The sequence below is a fragment of the Coloeus monedula genome (genome assembly GCF_965178545.1).
Source record: "Coloeus monedula genome assembly, chromosome: 2".
Taxonomy (NCBI): domain Eukaryota; kingdom Metazoa; phylum Chordata; class Aves; order Passeriformes; family Corvidae; genus Coloeus; species Coloeus monedula.
The window spans coordinates 34,581,439-34,600,721 of NC_138782.1; the positions used below are offsets into that span (position 1 = coordinate 34,581,439).

Consider the following 19,283-nt stretch of genomic DNA (forward strand, 5'->3'; position numbering starts at 1 on the left):
GCCCCAGCTGATGAGGGAAGCGGGGTGAGGCTGAGGAGTAGTGCTGTCTGGAGAAATCGCTGCCCGATTTGGCATGCACTCCCCCAAAGAGCTGACTGGAAAGGAGACAGCTTTTCTGAGAACAAGGACACGAGACCTGGGGATGTGTTGCTGAAGGAGGAAAAGCTAGGTGTCTGCATGCTGCAGACACTGATGCAGCTTCAGTGACACAAGGGCTCTTTGCCCAATGTCACTGAGATCCTTTCCATCAGGGTGGAAGGGACAGCACAAAGCTCAGAGCAACCTGCCCTGACAAGAGCAAGGCAGAAGAATCCAGTAGCTAATGAGCTACACAGAAGTCACCTCACTTCTCACAGCCTGACACCTCCCTGCAAAAACCTCTGTCATGCAAAATGTTGAGTTTTAATCAGGTTCTCCTCTAATGTATCCCTGGCCTCTGTTCTACAGAGCAGCCCTCTTGGCAGATGCCTCCTGCACAGGTCCTGCACCAATAGCGGGGTCCCACAGAAAGGGAATCCTTGTGCTGCTCCTCCTTTCCCAAGCCCAGGTTCCCAATGCTCCAGCATGCTTTTGCATTTGTCCCTCCTATCCCCTCAGAACTCTCTGCCAAAATGAGGCTTCCAGGAGCCTACAGCTCAGAGACCCCAGCCACAGGCCCAGCTGGATCTCATGCAAAATTCACTCCTGCAGACATGCACCAACCTGCTGCTCCATTATCAATAGGTGAACTGCAGCTGAACCTACCAGAGACTTCCTTGATGCTTGGCTGAACCAATTAGCACTCACTTCAAAGCCAGGAAGGGTCCCCAGCCACTTGATGTGCCACCTGATACCACGATGTCTGTCCCAGTGCCATCCTCTTCCCCTTCCCCAGCTCACCAGGGGCCTCCCATTTCCTCTTTCCAGCTGAGCCCTTCTCCAGCAAACACACCAGTAGCACTGCAGATCTTTGCTCTTTGCTCCATCTGGATTTGCACATTCATCCCTTCCCCGGTGCTGCATTCCCAAACAGAAAACCCTTTACCAAGGGGATGCTGACTCACAGCTGGCACGCCGAAGCTTCCTAAGGAGCTGAGCCTGGGATCCTCTGGAGGCAATGCCATTCCCAGCAGTGAGAACAAAGTAACAGTCGGAGCATGGTCTAAAAAAAAAAGTGGGGAGGGTGGGGAATGGTCAGGGGGGAAGGGGAAGAGCTGGATTTGTGGCTTTCAGCCTTTGCTCTAACCTGCCGCTCAGCTCCATACGCCTGGGTACCCCTGACCTTCCGTCACAGGCAGCGACACCCTGCTCCCAGGGACCCGTTCTCCTCCCCTCTGTGAGGGGTCTTGCTCCAGTGTGGGAAGCAGGGTGGGCAGAGGTGCAGCAGGGTGCTTTTTGGTGGCTGCTGGTTCCTTGGAGCACGAGCCAGCCTGGAGCCAGGGCTGGGAGCCAAAGCCACCCCCTCTGTGCATCAGGCCTGTCATTTTATTCCCCCCTTTGGGTCTTGATACCATGAATTACGGTTCTGCGGTCGGTTTGGTTGAAATTTTTTTTTTTTTTTGCATGTGGTCTAGAGTTCTGTGCCGTGTCAGGGGGAGCATCAGCATCCAGCCCTCTGGGAGGTCAGAGCCACAGCGGGAGAAGCTTTTGCTGACTGCTGGAGCAGGATGCCATGTCCACTCCATCCTGATGTCCTCCTAGGCTACCCCCCTGTGCTCCGCTCCCCAAATCCTGCGCTGGCTCAGGCCAGGCAATGGACAATGAGATCTCACCGCCTTCTGCTTTCACAGTGAGGTCTCCACGCAGGACCCATTGCGATGGAGGTGACGGTGGTCGTGGTTCAGGCAGCCTTCATTGCGGTGTACAATGAGGACGGGGAAGTAGAGGGCATCCTGATAAGGAGGGGGATCTTCCTCCTCCACAGTCACCTGGCTGGAGAGGCGTGTCTGCTCGGTGGGGCAGCTCTGCTCATTCAGGCTGCCACTCCGGCTCTGCCAGAGGCAGCTGCGGCGCGAACCGTACAGGCGGCCCAGGGAGAAGCGGCTGCTGCTGAAGGGAATCCTGGGACTGCCATTGCAGATGCTCAGAGCACTGCGGGAGAAGATGGAGGAGCTGCTTATAGTCCTGTGGCACCGCTCGCAGTTCTGCCGGTAGCCCCCGTAGCGGCAAGCAGAGTAGCTGGTGCAGCTGGAGAGCCCCACCAAGTCCATCAGGACTGCTTCCGAGTAGCTGGGCACCAGCTGCTGGTTGGATCGTATGTGCCACTCCAGCTCGGTGCTGTCCACCGTGTTGACACGGGGCATCCTCCGGCAGAAGGAGCGCTCCTCGGCCGGTGTCACTGCCACGTAATCGAACCCAAAGAGTTTTTCCACGTGGTAATGGACATAGGAAGTGCGGTACTCATTTAGCACCCGCAGGGGCCAGGATAGGGTCAGCAGAGCTGCCACCCAGAAGACGTAGTGAGATACGTACCAAGGCAGGTTGTCTGGGTCGGAAAAGGCCACCATGTATTCTTTGAAGTCCACATTTTTGAGGTGCATCCCCTCCCTGGCCTCCATGTAGTCGTCTAGGCCCTCGTTTTCCGTGAAGAAGCGGGCCCGCTGGGTCAGATAGGAGTTCTCAGACTCCACATTGGCAAAACTGAAACACTTGGTGAAGCGGAGCCGTGTGGCTGGGTAGCTCTCCAGGTCAATGAGGTCCTTGGAGATGTCCTTAACTCCACAGTTGGAATAATCAAACTCAGCCTCTGCCACGTGGGTGTTGACCCTCTCGTGGTACACTTGGGTGGTGGTGTAGGCGTCCCCGTTGCGGTAGCGGGTAACCTGCCGGGTTCTGCGCACGTAGTGGTAGCTGATGGCCTTCCACCAGATGCAGGGGGTTGCCTGCTGCATCCGCTGCACACGCTCGTGCACGCTCTCCACGTCTACCTTGTACTGCAGCTCGTTGCGTGTGTAGCAGTGCCAGCACTCCACCAGGTACACCACATAGAGCATCACCAGGAAAGCCAAGGGGATGTAGACGTAGCCGTTGGAACAGGGGCTGTCGTGGTACATCATGGACTTGCCCTTGTAAGCACTGTCAAAGGTCAGCCGGGTCACCTTGGTGACGTGGCACCAGGTCATGGCTCCCATGCAGCCATACATGAGGAGGGACAGCAGCAGGCATTTCCAGTGGGACTCTCGGCACAGGGACTTGCTGAGAGACTGCTTCACCGGCCGCTGCTGCTCCGGGGAACCAGGGAGAAGGAGAAAGAAAACAAGAGAGGAGTCAGTAGGCTGCAGCGGCAGGGGAAGGGGAGCAGGCAGCAGGGTGCTGAGGTAGCACCTATAGCTCTGCAAACAAACAGCAGATGCCGTGGGGCTCCCGGCCTCGGCGGGCAGGGCAGAGGCCCAGATCTCTCACAGGATGACAGTCATGCAGTGCAGGCAACTGTCACCCCCACTTCCCTTTGTGGTGCTCTGCCCCTCCCTGGGAGACAGAAAGAGCCCAGCTGGACATGGGGGAGAGTGGCAGAGGACAGCCCTGTCAGCCACACCCTGGGCATCCCCCTTCTTCAACAGGGAGTAACCCCTACCATCGCCACTTCCCAGGGAGAGGTCATGGAGCACAAGATAAGAGCCTGGGTGATCTCCTCCACATTCCTCAGCTTTTGCACCCACCCCACCAGCACAGGGTGACGGGGGTCCCCTCTTCTACTGCCTCTGCCCTGTGCATTGAGAGTGTCTCCTTTTGCTTCACAGCTGGTTGTGAGTCGTCCCCTCCATCCCTCCCCATGCATCCCAAGCAGCAACCGCAGGTGTGAGCCCCCATTTCCATTCTCCTCAGGGGCAATGTCAGAGGCTCCAGCTCTAACTGATGTCATCCCACCTAAACCCCTCACCACAGCTCATCCCACTGCACGAGTCTCTCCCCTGCTTCCCAGTAATGACCAACAGCAACATTCCAATTTCTCCCACCAGGGCAGCACAAGCTGCCTGGGGTGCCTGTAAGATGGAGAAACAGACCTTCTGCAGCTGGGAACGTCTGTGTTTGGTAATGACAATTCCCACTACAACACTTGGCAGCCTAAGGAGCTCTGAAGTGCTTCTCAAGTGCTTCATAAACCACACCAATGAGAAAGTACTTTTCCATGATTGAAATGCAGTCACCTCTGGTAGGAGAGAAAGCAAATATGGAGTAACATCCTAAAAAGTGTTCAGGCTGGAAGAGAGAAGCATCATACCAATCTGCAGCAGCAAGGAGGGCAAGAGGCCACTCACAGCTGCTGGCAAATATCCCTGCTTTCACTGGGATTCAGCTGTGACAGCCCACACTTCTGAAAAAACTGCTCTCAGGTCTTTCATGGTGAAGAAAAAGCAAAACTTCAGCAACAGGACTTTTTAAAGGGATTGCACTGGTGCCTTTACCATAGGAACAGTGCAGAGTTTCACACAAATCCACGAAAAAACTTGGTTAAGGAAACCTCTGTCTCTCTGCAACACTCTGAGTCTCAAGTATTGACCCAGCTTTGTCTGTGAGACATAACATTATCTCACCCAAAGAAAGAAGAAGCAAAGAAACTATTTGCTTTCTTACACAAAAGATTTCATCCAGCAATCTCCAAAGGTGCAACCTGAGAGAGGGAGTCAAGAACCCCAGCCTTGCACAGATGCCACAAAACTCACTCAGAGGCTTTGAGCTTTGCTCTCCCTCTGCACCTGCAGGCAGCAGCAGCTCCTGAGATCACCTCCACCGTGGCAGGGGCCAACACCAGCTGTAATGACACCACTCAAGGTGCTGCAGTCCAAGCCTGGCTCCATTATTCTCCACTCCTGAGCGCGCTGGGCTGGAGAGGTCTCTCATCCAGGAATCCCAAACAACTGAATGGGCTCACACTGTTAGAAAGTGGGAGGGGCACTTTCACTCTGGCATGAAAAGGAAAATTAAAGCAAGAACCAGAGATCACAAGGCCACCAGCAGGTCTAGAGACAGATCTGGGCCTCTTCTTTCCTTTAAGAAATGCATCTTGCTCTCTTAAAGAGCCCCTCATTCCTGGCTTGGTGCTCTAGAGCCCCACAGACCAATCTTTCCTCCCTGTCCTTGTCAAAGCCTGCCAGTGGGACTTCTGTCACTGCACTCAGCAGAGCTGGATCCAGCCCAAATCTCTAGCACAGGTTTCTCTCCTAGAAGCATGGAGCTCCCCTGCCTGCCCAACCCAACAGCCAGCCTGTGATGAGAAAAGCAGGTGGCACATCCAGAGAAACCACTGCTGGCAAGGGGAACGGTGGTACATCCCACTGGCAGTCCCAAGCATCAGCTGAGCTCCCCTCTTTGAAGCCACCAGCTGAGAGCAAGAGCTGGAGACAGACAGAGCCCAGGGCTGGCACACGGGGTCGTGCTGGTCTGCAGGCAACTCAGAGAGGTGCAGGGTGGCTCTGCTGGCAGTGCTGGAATGAACACATGTGCAGCCCAGTCTTCCCAGTGCAACTGACCACTGCAGCAGCCTCACAGTCATGGGGCAAGAAGGGAACCCCAGCTAAGAGAAAAAGGAGTGAGGAGAAAAAGAGGGGGCCTTTCAGGAGACAGAGCCAGCCACCTGAGCTGTGCTCTCCCTCCTGAGGTCAATGCTGCAGTTACAGGAGCGAGCTCAGATCCCTCTGTCTTTGCTTGGTTGCAGCACAGCTCTCCCATGCTGGAATACTGTACCACTACCCAGGCAGCTAAAGGTTTCCTCTCTCACTGCTGCCTTCTGCGTTGCAGGCTTTCCCTGGCAGCGGCAGCTCTGACTGTGAGGATCTAAAGGAGCTGCTCAGCCAAAGGAGGAGCGTGGGGAGGGTCTGAACAGGGGCCTTGGAGTGGTGCACACCAAACCCAGGGTGTCTGTGGGGTGTAAATGCTGAGAAACAGCACCTTGTTCAGGAGGCAGCTCTGCAAACAGAGCACAAGGAATAAAGCAAAGCATCCAGCTCATTCATTTTCCAGCTGAGGAAGGGGCACCGGAATGACAAGTCTTTGGACACGTCTGTCTCAGAAAAGCAGATTCCACCTCACAGTCACTCCCCAGCCCTTCACATTCTGCACTGCCTGTGTTGCAGGAGAAGGGCGATGCTGGCTGTCACCTTGCAGAGATGTAGGCAAGCCCCACTGCGGTTACCCACCCAGGGCAGGGAGCACGATGCAGCCCAGGCTTGGTTCCAGGAACTGTGTTAGCAGGGCTCTAGTCCACGCATTAGTCTCCTCCTAGGACTACGCAGTACTTAGATACTGCGGTGCTTTTACAGGGTCACACTAACCCCTGCTGTAAACTGTTTACAACCTGGTTTTGTCCTAGGCTTTTGAGGTGAAACACATACACCTCAGTGACACTGGTGGGGTTTCCAAAAGCTGATCAAGTGCCAATGACGGGATATAACCACAGCAGAGACGGAGGAGGAGCCAGATGCAGAGTCTAATCCCAATAGGAACTGCAGCATCCCTGCTCCTCTCCCAGGCTGCATAGGGCTCACAGGAGCAAACAACCAGCTCCACAGATTCCCCCGCAGAAGCAGCTGAATAAGGTTGTCTCCTTGAGCTCTTAACCAGCCTCGGATAAGTCCAGCATAGCAAACAAGCAGATGAAAAAGCTGGGGAAAGAGAAATCTGTCTCAGAACAGTGTCACTAGGAGGAGAGCAGGCACTGATATAAATGCCATCGTCATTTGCCATTGCTGCAGTCTGATGGAATGAGGCAAAAGACTTGTCCTACTTCACTGCAAACAGGGTTTCCCTCCATCACCGGAGCCTCCCTCACTGCTCAGGCTTCAGCAGTGGAGAGTGGTAAGCAAATCTGCTGCTGCAGGTGCACTGAAACATCCCTGCAGTGCTAGGGGGTAAAGCTGGCCATAGCTTGGCTGAACCCGTCGTGGGATCCCAGTAGGCTCCCTTCTCTGTGCTTCAGTTCACCACACAGAACGCACGGGGCAACCCTTAGCAGGCGCTAACTGTGACACATCTCGGGAAAGGCAAGTAGGCTGCTGCTAGGGCCTCCCCTCCCTCCTGCCTGGCACTGGCCTCTGACATTGCCCCTGAGGAGAATGGAGATGGAGGCTCACACCTGCAGTTGCTGCTTGGGATGCATGGAGAGGGATGGAGGGGATGGAGGGGACGACTCACAACCAGCTGTGAAGCAAAAGGAGACACTCTCAATGCACAGGGCAGAGGCGGTAGAAGAGGGGACCCCCATGACTGCTTGTGCTATACTCCTTTGAGATATGGGGGATCCTCTTCTTAAAAAACAGCCTCAAGGGGACCAACATGCCCAGCACACCAGTGGTCAAGCTCATGGGTCAAAATCCCTTAATCACCCCTGCAACCTTGACCCTGCAACTTTGAATACTGAAACCCTTCAAGTTCTTCAAGCTCCTCTCTGTATCATCAGCCTGGCCCAGGTCCCATCCACTGTCCCCTTTTTTAACGTGTGTTTCCATGCTATCACCTCCCATGCCTCTCACCCGCCTCTTCCTGCAGAGACCTCCATGAAATCTCCGATTCATCCCCAGAATGCTAATCCTTCATTTCCCGAGATGGCCTAGGGTTCAGAGGGTTAGGTGTCCCAGAGACAGCCCCTCTAGAGGGCTGAAAAAAACAACCAAAAAAGCCCCAGAGCAGCAGCCCGAAGGCCCAGGTAGCTCCCGAGTGCCAGGTGGTGGCAGCAGCTTGCAGGGGACTCCAGAGGGACTCCTGAGCATCAGTTTCCATGGCTCTTCCCTAGGATTCACTTACATCATACAAGAAATGAGTAAGCCCTGATCCCTTTGACCTCAAATCCCCAGAATAAGGGAGGTAGGGAGGATCCAGTCATTTCTAGGAATTACCACTGTCTTCCAAGGCTCTGGACAAACACTGGCAACTTCTGGCCAGGATAGTGCCAGCAAATACCCACATCACATACCCCATGCCTACAGCCCCAGTTCAGGAACTACCTGCCTAGAAGAAAGAAGTGGCTCAGTCCCAGGCTGGCAGTGTTGCCAACTGCAGAGGACAGAGGAAGGCTGAGCATCTACAAGCCAGGGAATCCTGCCAGCAGTCAGCTCCTGCAGTGGTACCAAGGTCTCCATTTTACACAGCAACTTGGAGGAGGACTGCTTCCTTCTATCAGATCCCACCTGAGCAGCAGGACAAGGACATATTTTTGCTTGTTTCCAGGCTGAAGACCTTGTCCCTTGACATTTCCTACCCTCCAAGTACGAATTGATGAGTAAAATTCAGTTCACCACCACTAAATGTAGGTGTAGGCGTGTGATGCCAAGAGGGAACAAGGGCTCAGTCAGCTCTGGCTAGTAGCTCTTGCTACTTGCCTTGCTGGGACAAGCTGAGGAGCACCTGAAGCCCTGCCTGGCTTCCTGGCTCCTAGACACAGCAACCTGAGATATCAAGATGAGGCACCTTCAAACAGGACAGAGCACATTTCCCATTTTCCGGACATCTCTTCTGGCTTCCCACTCACCCTGGCCAATGGACCCTGACATGTGGGATTCAGCCACACTGCAGGGACATTCAGCAGTGCTGGCACCAGCAGCTGGTTCTGATGGAAATGAGGACATTGCACAGCCTGTATGGCATTACATAGGAACTAGAGGGGAGGAGGAACATTCTCCCCTCCTGATAGTTCTGAAGACAAGAGGATTGCACTAGTCAGTCCATGAATCCGAGCTCGCCACTAAAATCTCTCCTCATTGCATCAGATGAGATGCCAGCAAGCATGGCACTGTCAGGAGAGGCTGCAGCTTCCCTCTCCTCCACCAGCTCCTACATGCAAGTCTGCAATAGCTTCTGGCCACAGGAAGGATGCCCTTAGCCTCAACAGAGCAGGTCATGGACTACAGCCTTTCTGCCTGCTCCCATGGAGTATTACACTGACACCATAGTGGGCAGCCACCGCGGACCAACCGAAGCCTGGACAATCTCATAATCCCTGCAAGCCATGGGGCACTGTAGGTGAGGGAAACTCATCTGGGTGCTATCCCTGCTACACTTCTTTCACCCAAACTGGCTCTTGCTCTAGCACCCTGAAAAGTCCGTGCTGTCTTCAAAGTAGCACCAGCACTGCCAGAGCAGCAGCAGTAAGAGACCCCATCACAGCATGGCACAAGCATATCCTTGTGCTAAAAAAGCACCTCACAGTTTAGCTATCCTCATCAGGATCTGTTTGAAGAGCTGGGCTCAGGTCATCAGCAGTTGTTGAAAGGAAGCAGGAAGAGAGGAACAGACACAGAGCAGAGTATACAGTATTTGTACAGCTTCACAGTCCTTGAACTTCAGCATTCCTCTCATGCAATTATTTATATCTAAATATAAATCTGTATATATAGAATAACTGTGCATGGGTATGCATGTTCTGCCCAAGCCAAGGAGGCAGAGAATACCAGGATTATGCAGCACACACAAACTGCAGCTCCTCAACAGCAGAAGGGGAAGTGATGCACCAGCTTCTGAGTACCCCCCAAGCTGCCCTTTGAGCTGTGGTCTCACCAGACAGGACAGCCCACCACACCAGGAGAACGCTGCCCTTCCTACACTGCCTAGCTGCTCTCCATTGGTCAGCAGCCCCATGGCATAAGGTGAGTCTCACTAGTCAGTGCAGTTGCTCTCTTCTTGGGAAGCCCAAGCTGTAAGCAGGAGCTGTAGAGGCAGACAAAAGGGCTGGCACACCTGCCTCCCGGTGCTGCTCCCGAGGCACAGGACACCCCACTCGTGACCCTGTATGGCATCTACTGCCTGGACTCCAGAAAAGTCATCTGGTGAGGGAGACTGCAGCACACCTGGAGGCCAGGCTATGCTGTACCTGGCCTGCCCCAGCCTGCACCTTCCACTTTCCCTAGACAACCTCCAGCTGGGAGCAGCCACCAGCAACAGCCCTTGACTTTGCCATGTCCCCAAGCCCTCTACCCTGCTGCCCACCGAGTCTTCCCTCACAGTGCCCCAGGCAGCTGTGCCACATCCCGGATGCCCCCAGAAGCCAGCACACAGCAAGGAGGGGGTCTCCACGTCCACTTCTCCCAGGCATAACAGGCTCTGCCCATGGCAGTAAGCCCAAACGGTGCCCCGCGCTTCCCGTTTGTGATTTTCTCCCTTCCTCCTCCATCCCGGCCACTCCGGCCCCGGCCCCCGCTCCGGACGGCGCTGGCTGCTGCTTCCCTTCCAGCCCCGGAGGCTCCGCGGCGATGCCCAAGTGACGGCCGAGCGATGGAGAAGCGCCGGGGCAGCCCATCGGCTGCGGAGACCGGCGGGAGGGTATCCTCGCCCCCCAAAGCTCCCCCCCGCCCCGCCCCGCCGGCCCGCACCGCATCCCCGGGGCCGGAGGGGGGCGAGAGGGGCTCTCAGCGAGCGGGTCCGTACCTGTGCGGGCAAAGCCCGGCCCGGCCCGCGGCGGGGCGGTCAATGAACGCGCCATGCAAAGCGGGCGGGGAGGGAGGGTGGTAGGGGGCAGCCCCGGGCGGGGGTGCGGCCGCTCTCCTCACCTCCTCTCGGGCCCCCTCCGCCTCCTCCTCCGGAGGCACCGGCGTGCTGCTGCCTCCCTCGCTGGCGGCGGCCGCCGAGGCCGGGGGGGACATGGCGGCGGGGGCGCCCCGCTGGCGGTGCCTGCGGGCTGGGCAGCCGCATTATCCCGCCCGCCGCCGGGCGCTGCCTCGCCGGTCGCCGGGCGGGCGGCGGGGCGGCGCGGCGGGCGGGCGGCGCGGCGGCATCGCCCCCAGCCGCGGCTCGGCGGCAGCGCTGGCCGCCCGCCGGCCCCGGCCCCGGCCCCGCCGCAGCGCAGCGCCGCTACACGCGGCGGAGGGCGGGCAGAGCCGCGGTGGGAGGGCCGCGGCGGAGGCGGGGGGAACGGCGCGGGGATGGGGATGGGGATGATGGAGGCACGGCGGGATCCGCGGCCGGCCGAGCGGAGCGGCGGGTGACCTTGAAGCGCCGGCCGGCAGCAGAAAGGGAGGCAGGCAGGGAGGGAGGGAGCCCGGTGTAGCCGCCCCTCCCGAGCCCCACCGGGAGCGGAGCTGCCGCCCGGCGCTGTCGGGGAAAGCTCCTGCTCCCAGCCGCGCCGAGGGGTCGTCGGGCTGGCTTCAGTCCCAGCCGGACAGCTGATGGAGAGGCGAGGCGTCCCGTGGGTTTTCCTTCCCTCGGGATGAAGCCGGAGAACCAGGAGCACTTTGCATGTGTCCCGCTTTTCTAATCTGCGGGCACCCCAGCTGGTCGGGGGAAGTGGGGTAGTGGTGACCGTCAGTGCTGATGCTGGCACTCAGGGAAAACCTTAGGCTGGCAGGATCTTCCCTGCTATGGTCTCCACCGGACTCAAAGGTTCTCAGCTAGCTATTGCAGAGCCAGCTGCAGCGTATTTCACCTACAGAGCTAACGCTTGGTTACAGGGATGAGTGGAAAAGTCTCTTCAGACCCTCAATCTAAACTCACTGGAGGGACACACACAAAGTTTGGGAAGGGTCCATATTTGTTGAGGTCCAGATATTGCAGGTACGGCCCAGCTCCCTTGACAGTCAGGAAATCAGGTGTCTCTGCAGGTGCTTCCCTAGATCCAAACTGGAGAGAAACATAAGCAGCAGAATTTGCTGGAAACTGCTTCACTTATCCTGAGTTCTGAGGCTCAGCCTTGGCGATGGGATGATTGGCATGCCCTTGCTCACTGTTGCCTGGGATGAGGAAGAAACAGTGTGTAGGCCTGATGGTCTCACTCAAGGAGATGCATCCGAGGGGAATTGCCAACCCCTGCTTCTTGTGGGAATAGATGTGATGGCCGGGGGTGCTGCTGAAGGAGCTCATCTTCAAAAGAGTCTGGGGATGTGTTTCCTCTCGCCTTTCCCCTGTTTCCATGGGAACAGCAGCAAGCAGGAGCAGCCTGCTTGGAATTTCGCTGCCTACCGCTCAGACACCCCCTATCCAATTATCCCGGCAGACTTTGGCTCTTGAGGGTTTCAGACCCATCCTCAAGTGATGGATCCCATGCCTCCAAGGAGAGCTCACCGATGCATGTGTGTCATGGCAGAGCAAGGCAAAGAGGCACAAGCCCAGAGCTGCCAGAATTCCTGTAGCAGCTCTGCCTGCTATTCCATGCACACTAATAGACAGTTGTAAATGATTTGCATTCCTATATGCATTTCTGCTTTTTATAGGATGTGACCTCAGCTAGACCAAAAGGCGCCTGAGGGATGATCACCCTCCAGGAACAGCACTGGTTTTACCTCAAATATGTGAATATCACACAAAAAGAGCAAAGCAGAAGGGTGAAGGGGGGGGAAAGGTGATACAAGTTTATGTCTCTGCATATAATAGCCCATGGTGTCTTTATCCAAGGAATTTGTTCATTCACTTTTGAATTTTTTTTTATTTTGGACTTGTAGATGCTTCATGCATTCTGTGGCAAGGAGTTTCACAGCACACCCACGGACTCAAGGAGCTTCCTTTGGTGTGCCCATTTTGGGCTTTTTATCCACTGGGATTAACCCTTGGGAAAGCAGACTGCTGCCATCCCTATGGAGCTACCCACAATGCAATTTATCCTCCACTGGTGGAGTTGGTGGCTACTGGTGAACCAGAGGAAGAGTTTTTTGTGTCAGGCATCTTTGATACTGGTCCTGGCAGCATATCTTGGAGACAACACTGCCAAACACATCACCAGCTATGCTATTTTTGAGATGAGGTGGCACAAAAGAGGTCATGTGCTCTGCTTTGTCTGAATTGAAGTTGTATAAGTTCTCAGCCACTTTCTGGGGAAAACAGGTATGTGGCAGACTTCGACCCTTGGGTCGTAACCCAAAGGCATGGCTGAAAATGTGTTACAAAGGGCACAGGATTCCCAGGAATGGGAGAAATAAGACTACGTGATGCTTAGGCCTTTCAGAAACTAAAGCAAGATGGCCAGCATCCAAGATTGTGTTCTGTGTCATCATCAGAGGGAGAACCCAGCAGTTGTAACTACAACACACTGCCCAATCCACTCAACCCTCCTTCTCTTGGCAGCAAGAGACAAAAATATGTGAGATTTCCCTCCAGTTATTCCTGTAGGTTTCAGGATGCTCTACTGGAAAATCATGTTGGAGAGCGGGACATTTCTGGGATGGAGGCCTTTCTGATGTGACAAAATGGTTGAAGGAAGCAGGGAGGCTTTTAAAGAAGACACAACAACAGAAGTAGAGGTGGTGCCCTTACCAGGATATCAATAGGTTTGTTCTCCAGAAACCCTGTATCTGCCACCCTGCAGAGACATTCATATCTGTTCCAAGCAGGCATAAAGCATGACATCATATTAGCAGGATTCGTTCACTTTCCATAATGCATCAAACTGCAAAAGATCTCACTCTTCTGTCTCTGGTAGTTACAGAAAATAGCCTTTTAGTTCTTGCTTAAATATGTTTTTAGTTCTCACCCATGCAGCAAATTTGCATTTAATTTCTAGAAAAATGTTGACGGAGGCTGCATTTTAAACCAGATGGCCACAGATAACCTATCCTTGTGCTGGTATTTGTAGCCTAAATATAAAAATGGATTTTGCAGCATCATATAGATACATATATCATTGTGTTTAGCTTTATTTTTTCCAGTAGACCAAGTGTGATCAAAACTCAGTCTTTTGTTCTAAAGCAATCAATGATTCCTAGCGGTGTGCTGCTTTTTGTCTCTTTAAAAGATGTGTTGCGGAGAATCCCCTTGCGTTAGGATGCAGGATTTTCTACGCTCAGAAATTAATGCCTATTCAATTTAAAAATTTCAAGGATACTTTGTGCTGGCTGCCTGAGCCTTCCAGAATGTGTCACTCCAATTAAATTATTCCTTATTAATGCAACAAGGGGAGCGTGGGTGAAGGAACGCGCCTCTTGCTCCAGTTAAACAGCATCCCTTTGCCAGTGTTGACTGGTCAGTGGTGCTGACTGTCTGGGTGCCATCTACCTCTGCAAGCTTTGTCCTCAAGGAAATACGTGCCATTAGTTATGTTTTCATCTGCTACACTCAGACTTCACGTCTGCTGGGAGGAGATCCAGGTGTGCCTTTTTTATTGTGGGAAGGAAACCCCCAGGGGTCATGAATTTGTGACTGGGAGCTCGTTTCTGTTTAGCATCACTAACGGGGTACACATCACGACTGTGGTCCCCAAACACCCAAAATCTTAAACCTCACAAAGTAGGTGGGTTTGTAGCTGCTGCTCTGGGGCACATTTCACAGAATAGAATTGCTGTCATTGAAAAGTCTTTGATCCCCGCTCTGATCCTTTCTTTTCCAACAGGCTACTTGCATACAGTTTGTTTGTTTTCCATCCAGCCCCATGAGAGTCTATTTTGTCATCATCACAGCTATCTGTGAGGCTCCACAGAGGTTTCTGGGTCAGGTTAAATCACTTTCCTCTCTGCAGTAGCCCAGCAGGATACCCAGGGCCCTCCCTCACATCCCCCCTAGAAATGAAAAGCGGATTCAGCACTGCCCAGATGCTGTTTGACAGTCCTCAGGACATTTGTCGGATATAACTCCAGAGCAGTGGCAACTGCCCCAAGTGCCTGGAAACTGAACCAAATCTTCCCTTGGCAAATGTTTTGTTCTCACTTAAATTTTTGGCCCATCACCCCCAGAAAGGAATAAACCACAGAAACCAATGGCTCAGAGAACTTAGTCTGTCTCTAGTTATGGTCCCAGGAGTCACCTCCCTAAAAGCAGAAAATAGGTTTCTGTTGCAGTTTGCCTTCCCCATACTGAAGGGTTGGAGCTGACATACCCTGACCTGGAGAATCATCCTGTCCCATCAAGCTCTCCCCATGGACCTGGCTGGCAGGGAAGTCGCTGTTCTAGGGAAGGGGCTAAAACCCCCTGAATGCTTAGGCATCATTGTATAGGCCAGGTCTGTCAGTCTGGCCAAGGTCCTGGGGAATGGCTGCAATCCTACTTTCTGTGTGCCCCATCACCTGGGCAACACAGACTTAGTAATCACTTTTCTGAGGACTCAGAGCTGCTCTGTCCAAATGGATAGCCACCTGCACCTGCTCAGGACCTGAATATTTCAAACAGCTCACTCATCCCTACCTCCCTCCCTGCCGCCCCACTCACTCCTCTCTCCCAGCCCCTGCCTGGGCTCCTCACTTGCTTTCAGTAATGTGGCTCCACCAGACCTGTTCCCAACTCACTCTGATGCAAGTGTGGAGAGACACAAGCTCTAATTCAGTCTGGCAGCTGGGAGGTTTAACTCTCCTGAGAGCAGAGCCGAGCTTGCATGAGTAATACCTAACCACTCGGAACACTGATAGGAGACAGGGACTGGGCTAGTGGGGGTGCAGGGCTGTGCTGAGGGGCTGAGGTGACAGGGAAAGCAACTCAAGCAGAATCAACTCAAAAATGAGAGTTAACCCATCCTCCCTCCTACCAGCCATCGGGTCCAGTGCGGCAATGCTGAAGCCCAGGATGCAGCACTGGCAGCATCTGTCCTGTGCTCCCTGGCAAGGTGAGCTGAGGGATGCTTGGGTCGGTTGAGGTTTTTGTTTTGTCTTGGATAGTCTCTGCCAGATGAACTGTACTTAGAGAGTCATGAATAAATGATAGCCCGGCGATGGAGCACTGTCTTCCACAGCTATTCCATGGGGAGGGAGGAGCGTTCTTCATTATAGTGATGTGGCCAGACAGAGGTTATCAGAGCCACCCTCTGGAATTGAGTCTGTCTCTTCACTAGCTGTAAAGAGAGCCCCAGGTGACAAGATTTCTCACCTAGGGCACAGTTTCACCATCTATTTAAGCATGGGTTTATTATCAGTTCTCCCAAGACCATCTGCCACCCCCTCCCCATTCATAACCACATCTGCCATCTCCTTAGGGAGAGCTCTGAACGCACACACACACACACACATAAATACATAGCAAGGCCTCTCAGCCATGCAGTTGCCCAGATGCAAGCACAGAACATTGCTGCTGCAGCCATCAGGCTGACAGGAATTACACAAGAGGGATATAATTTAGAATGAAGTTTTGTTAAAATATCTGGGGGGTTTGTTCATTCACTTTATAAATTCGAGGATTTTTAGTGCATCTTTGTACCAAACATTTTCTGTTTATGGAAGCGAATGCTGTGGCCGAGAGCAGAGTGAGTTAGGTGTGATCCCCGTTCAAGGGATTAACCAATCCTCTTGCCCAACTTCCTACACATCGTACACACACATACACACAGTGAACAACAGAGGAGGTAGAAACTTCCCTGTTCACTGTGGGACTCTGAGCAACAGTGGGAATCTTCTCAGGAAGGGCGTTAGCTGGGCAACTTGCCAACCACCTACCACATGCAGACAAACCTGATCTGCTCTGGGTTGTGTCACCACACTGGCATGATGGCTCCCATACATAACAGGAGTGCACAACGGAAGGATGAGAGGCATCCAACACAGACTGCAAGGAGAAAAATTCTGGCTGGAAATAATCCCTTATTGAAAAAGCAAACAGATGCCCAGAGCAGCATCCCTGGAGAGATTCAAAGTGACCCTGTGACTTCAGCCAGACTTACCAGGAGACAGCAGCCAGCGCTTTCTGGGCTGACTACCCCAGAGAATGGGTACCTGAGGAGGACCTCCTTTGCATTGCTCTGTTGGAAAGCTTGGCCTTGCTTCTGGGCACTGAATCTTGAAAAGTCATGTTCCTCCTTTCCTCTATTGGGGCAGAAAGTGAAGTGACCCAGTTTGGTGCACTACAGAATGGATTTGCTGTCAGATATATGGAACCACAATCAGAGCAGAGAGTCTGTTGTCTTTCCTGCAACTTTCATTGCTCTTCCAGGGCTTCTGCTTCCCTTGAATGCCCACCTCACAGGGCTGAGCTCTCTGAGCTGGAGCTGGAGCCCCAGACAGAGGTCCAGGTTGTTGCTTGGGGTGCCCAGCAACGTCTCTGGTGGGGAGAATGCAGAGAGAGCTTCCTCAAATGGGGATCTAGCACCTTTCTTATGGACTCAGCATTTCTGATTCTGGGGATGAGGGAAAAGGGCTGCATCCCCAGGGAATGGGGCAGCTCAGTGCTCATGTGGGACCAAAGCTGTGCAGTGGACAGTCTGCATGGGGGGAAGGTAGCACCAGTCACGTTGCCTGCTGTGAATTATTGCGGCAGTAACTGCTTATCACAATGTCAGGTAACCCATGTTGCTTAAAAATTACAGAACCACAGCTGGTAGTTGAAGGGCCATTATTTTTCCTCAGACCAGACACAGACTGGGTATAATCTCCCTTTCTCCATATCTCTTAGCTGCACTTCACTTATTTTACCCAGTTAACAGCTCAAAAAACAGAGAAGATGCTGGTGCCGGGCCAGGCCTTCGTTTCGTTTAGTAAATCAGAGGGCTGTGCTTGGGGACAGGACATTATCAGGGACAATACCCGGGGGTCCCGGTAGCCTAGGGACTCCTTCCCATGTCCAAGCTCCGTCCTGATGCTCATGGCATCACAGCGTGGAGGGAGAGCGCTGGTGCCTTGAGCAGCGTGTGTTGACACTGACCTCTAGTGGGAATAGATCCCTTCGTGTTTGGATTTTCCCAGCAGTTTTAACCATTTTAAGTGACACATATTAAAGGGGACTGGAGAGAGCCCAGAATCAGAGCTTCGTTTTAAAAACCCTCAAAACCAAATCAGATCAAGACTTGCCTTATATTACATTTAATTATTTTTAATCCCTCTACCACTGCCTTCAATATAATATATATAGGTATTTATGCATGTGTATATCTCTCTGTATTTAAAGCCTCTGAAAATAATGGAAGTCCAAAACTTGTGCAGCCAGGCAGAAAAGTTTTCTATTAGGAAGACAGCATGAAAGGGAGCCCAAGCCTTGCAGAATGAGTAATAGAAGGCAAATAATGGGGCAAAGTGGCCAAGTTCCTCTTTCAGATTTTCCAGTGAAATTGTCTGAAAGGTTAATAGAAGCACAGCCAGTCGGAAGAGGGATGGCATGAGATGGTGCCTGAGCTGGGTGTTAGTGGGTGTAGTTGAAAGGTCAGAGCAGAGAGTGGCTAGCCATGGATGCCTGGGGGCATAGCTGATGTTAATGGCGAGTGCCTGGTCTTCCCTGCTCAGCTGCAGCCGACCACGGCAACACAGCCCTGGGAGAGCACTAGCCAGCTCAAAAGTGTTCAAGGCTCACCTTAAGGAAGCTGCAAGATCACAAGCTCCAGCTAATTTCACATCAGCAGCAGAGGAAGGCCACTTCCAGGGGCTACTTGATAGCCAGAGGCGTAGACAGCTTGCAATGGACCGGACTGTAAAGTCCGGTGGGTAGATCTTGAATTGCCTCTTTGCAGAGCTGGTCCAGGGCTTACTACTCCAGGTTCTGTGCTTTGGCTGAACTGTTCCTGGACATGTGCTAGTCCTGGAATCAGGATCCACGCCTATTCCCCAACTGGAAGAGTACATCACAATAAAATCAAGGTGTGACTGTTGCTTGATGGAAAGGTAAGCTGCAACTCCTTCACAGAAAAATGAAATCTTTGTGTATCACTGCATAGATTTGTGCTGATTTGACCATTTTATCCATAGGAAAGTGTACAAGGAACCATTCCGTGATGGAGCTGCAGCTAGTATGTCACCAGAGAAAATGGAAAAAGGCATTTAGGAAGGCAATTGATGGGTAACCTAGTAGCAGTTGGGTATGGAAAGCTGAAAGAATAGAAATTCTGTGTGGGGATCAGGAACAACAGCTACAGGTGGAGCTGGGATGCAGCCACCACCAGGATGTGAGAGGGAGTGACATGGATACATGGCCGAGATCCCCAGACTGCACTGGACAGAGCTGACAGATGTGGGAGACGCTCCTTTCCCTTAGTAATTGTAATCTTGCAGCTACACGGTGCCAGAGACACAACTGGAGACACTGAAACAGATCCTGAGCGTGGGAGGAAAACCTGTGACTGGAAGTCATTGATGCCAAAAGAGACTTACCTGCCTCCCTGCTGCTGCCCTCACACCCCAAAAGCTTTCTTCCTACACACCCAAAGTGACAGCTGCAGTGTGGGATAAGGATACATTTATCGCTCTGCATGTGGTTTCTGCGAGCCCATCCAGTATCCATCACCAAGCTCTTCCCAGGTAAGCTTCCTTGCAGGAGATTGCTCCCCTCCTGCTCAGATGAACTGGAAGAATGGGGACCCTGCAGAGACAAAAAGACATCTCAAGCAAAAAGTGAAACTGATTTTAAAGTGTCAGGTGTGTTCAGAGCTATCTAGGTTGTCTTTTGAGGAAAGCCCATTGCTTGGGACACTGGCAAGTAATTACATGATATCTATGCAGATCCATGAGGAACAAACACCACTGGAGTTTTGGCACTGGGAGGAGAGCACT

The 19,283-nt window shown here is 53.1% G+C and overlaps 1 protein-coding gene across 1 annotated transcript; it reads right to left on the reverse strand.

The window, feature by feature from the left end:
• Positions 1 to 1,763: 1,763 nt before the first annotated feature.
• TMEM151B (transmembrane protein 151B) lies at positions 1,764 to 10,550 on the reverse strand (the record flags this gene model as incomplete). Its single annotated transcript, XM_082299585.1, has 2 exons — positions 1,764 to 3,200; positions 10,458 to 10,550. 2 exons carry the CDS (start codon positions 10,548 to 10,550, stop codon positions 1,764 to 1,766), a joined length of 1,530 nt encoding a protein of 509 aa, XP_082155711.1.
• Positions 10,551 to 19,283: the final 8,733 nt, after the last annotated feature.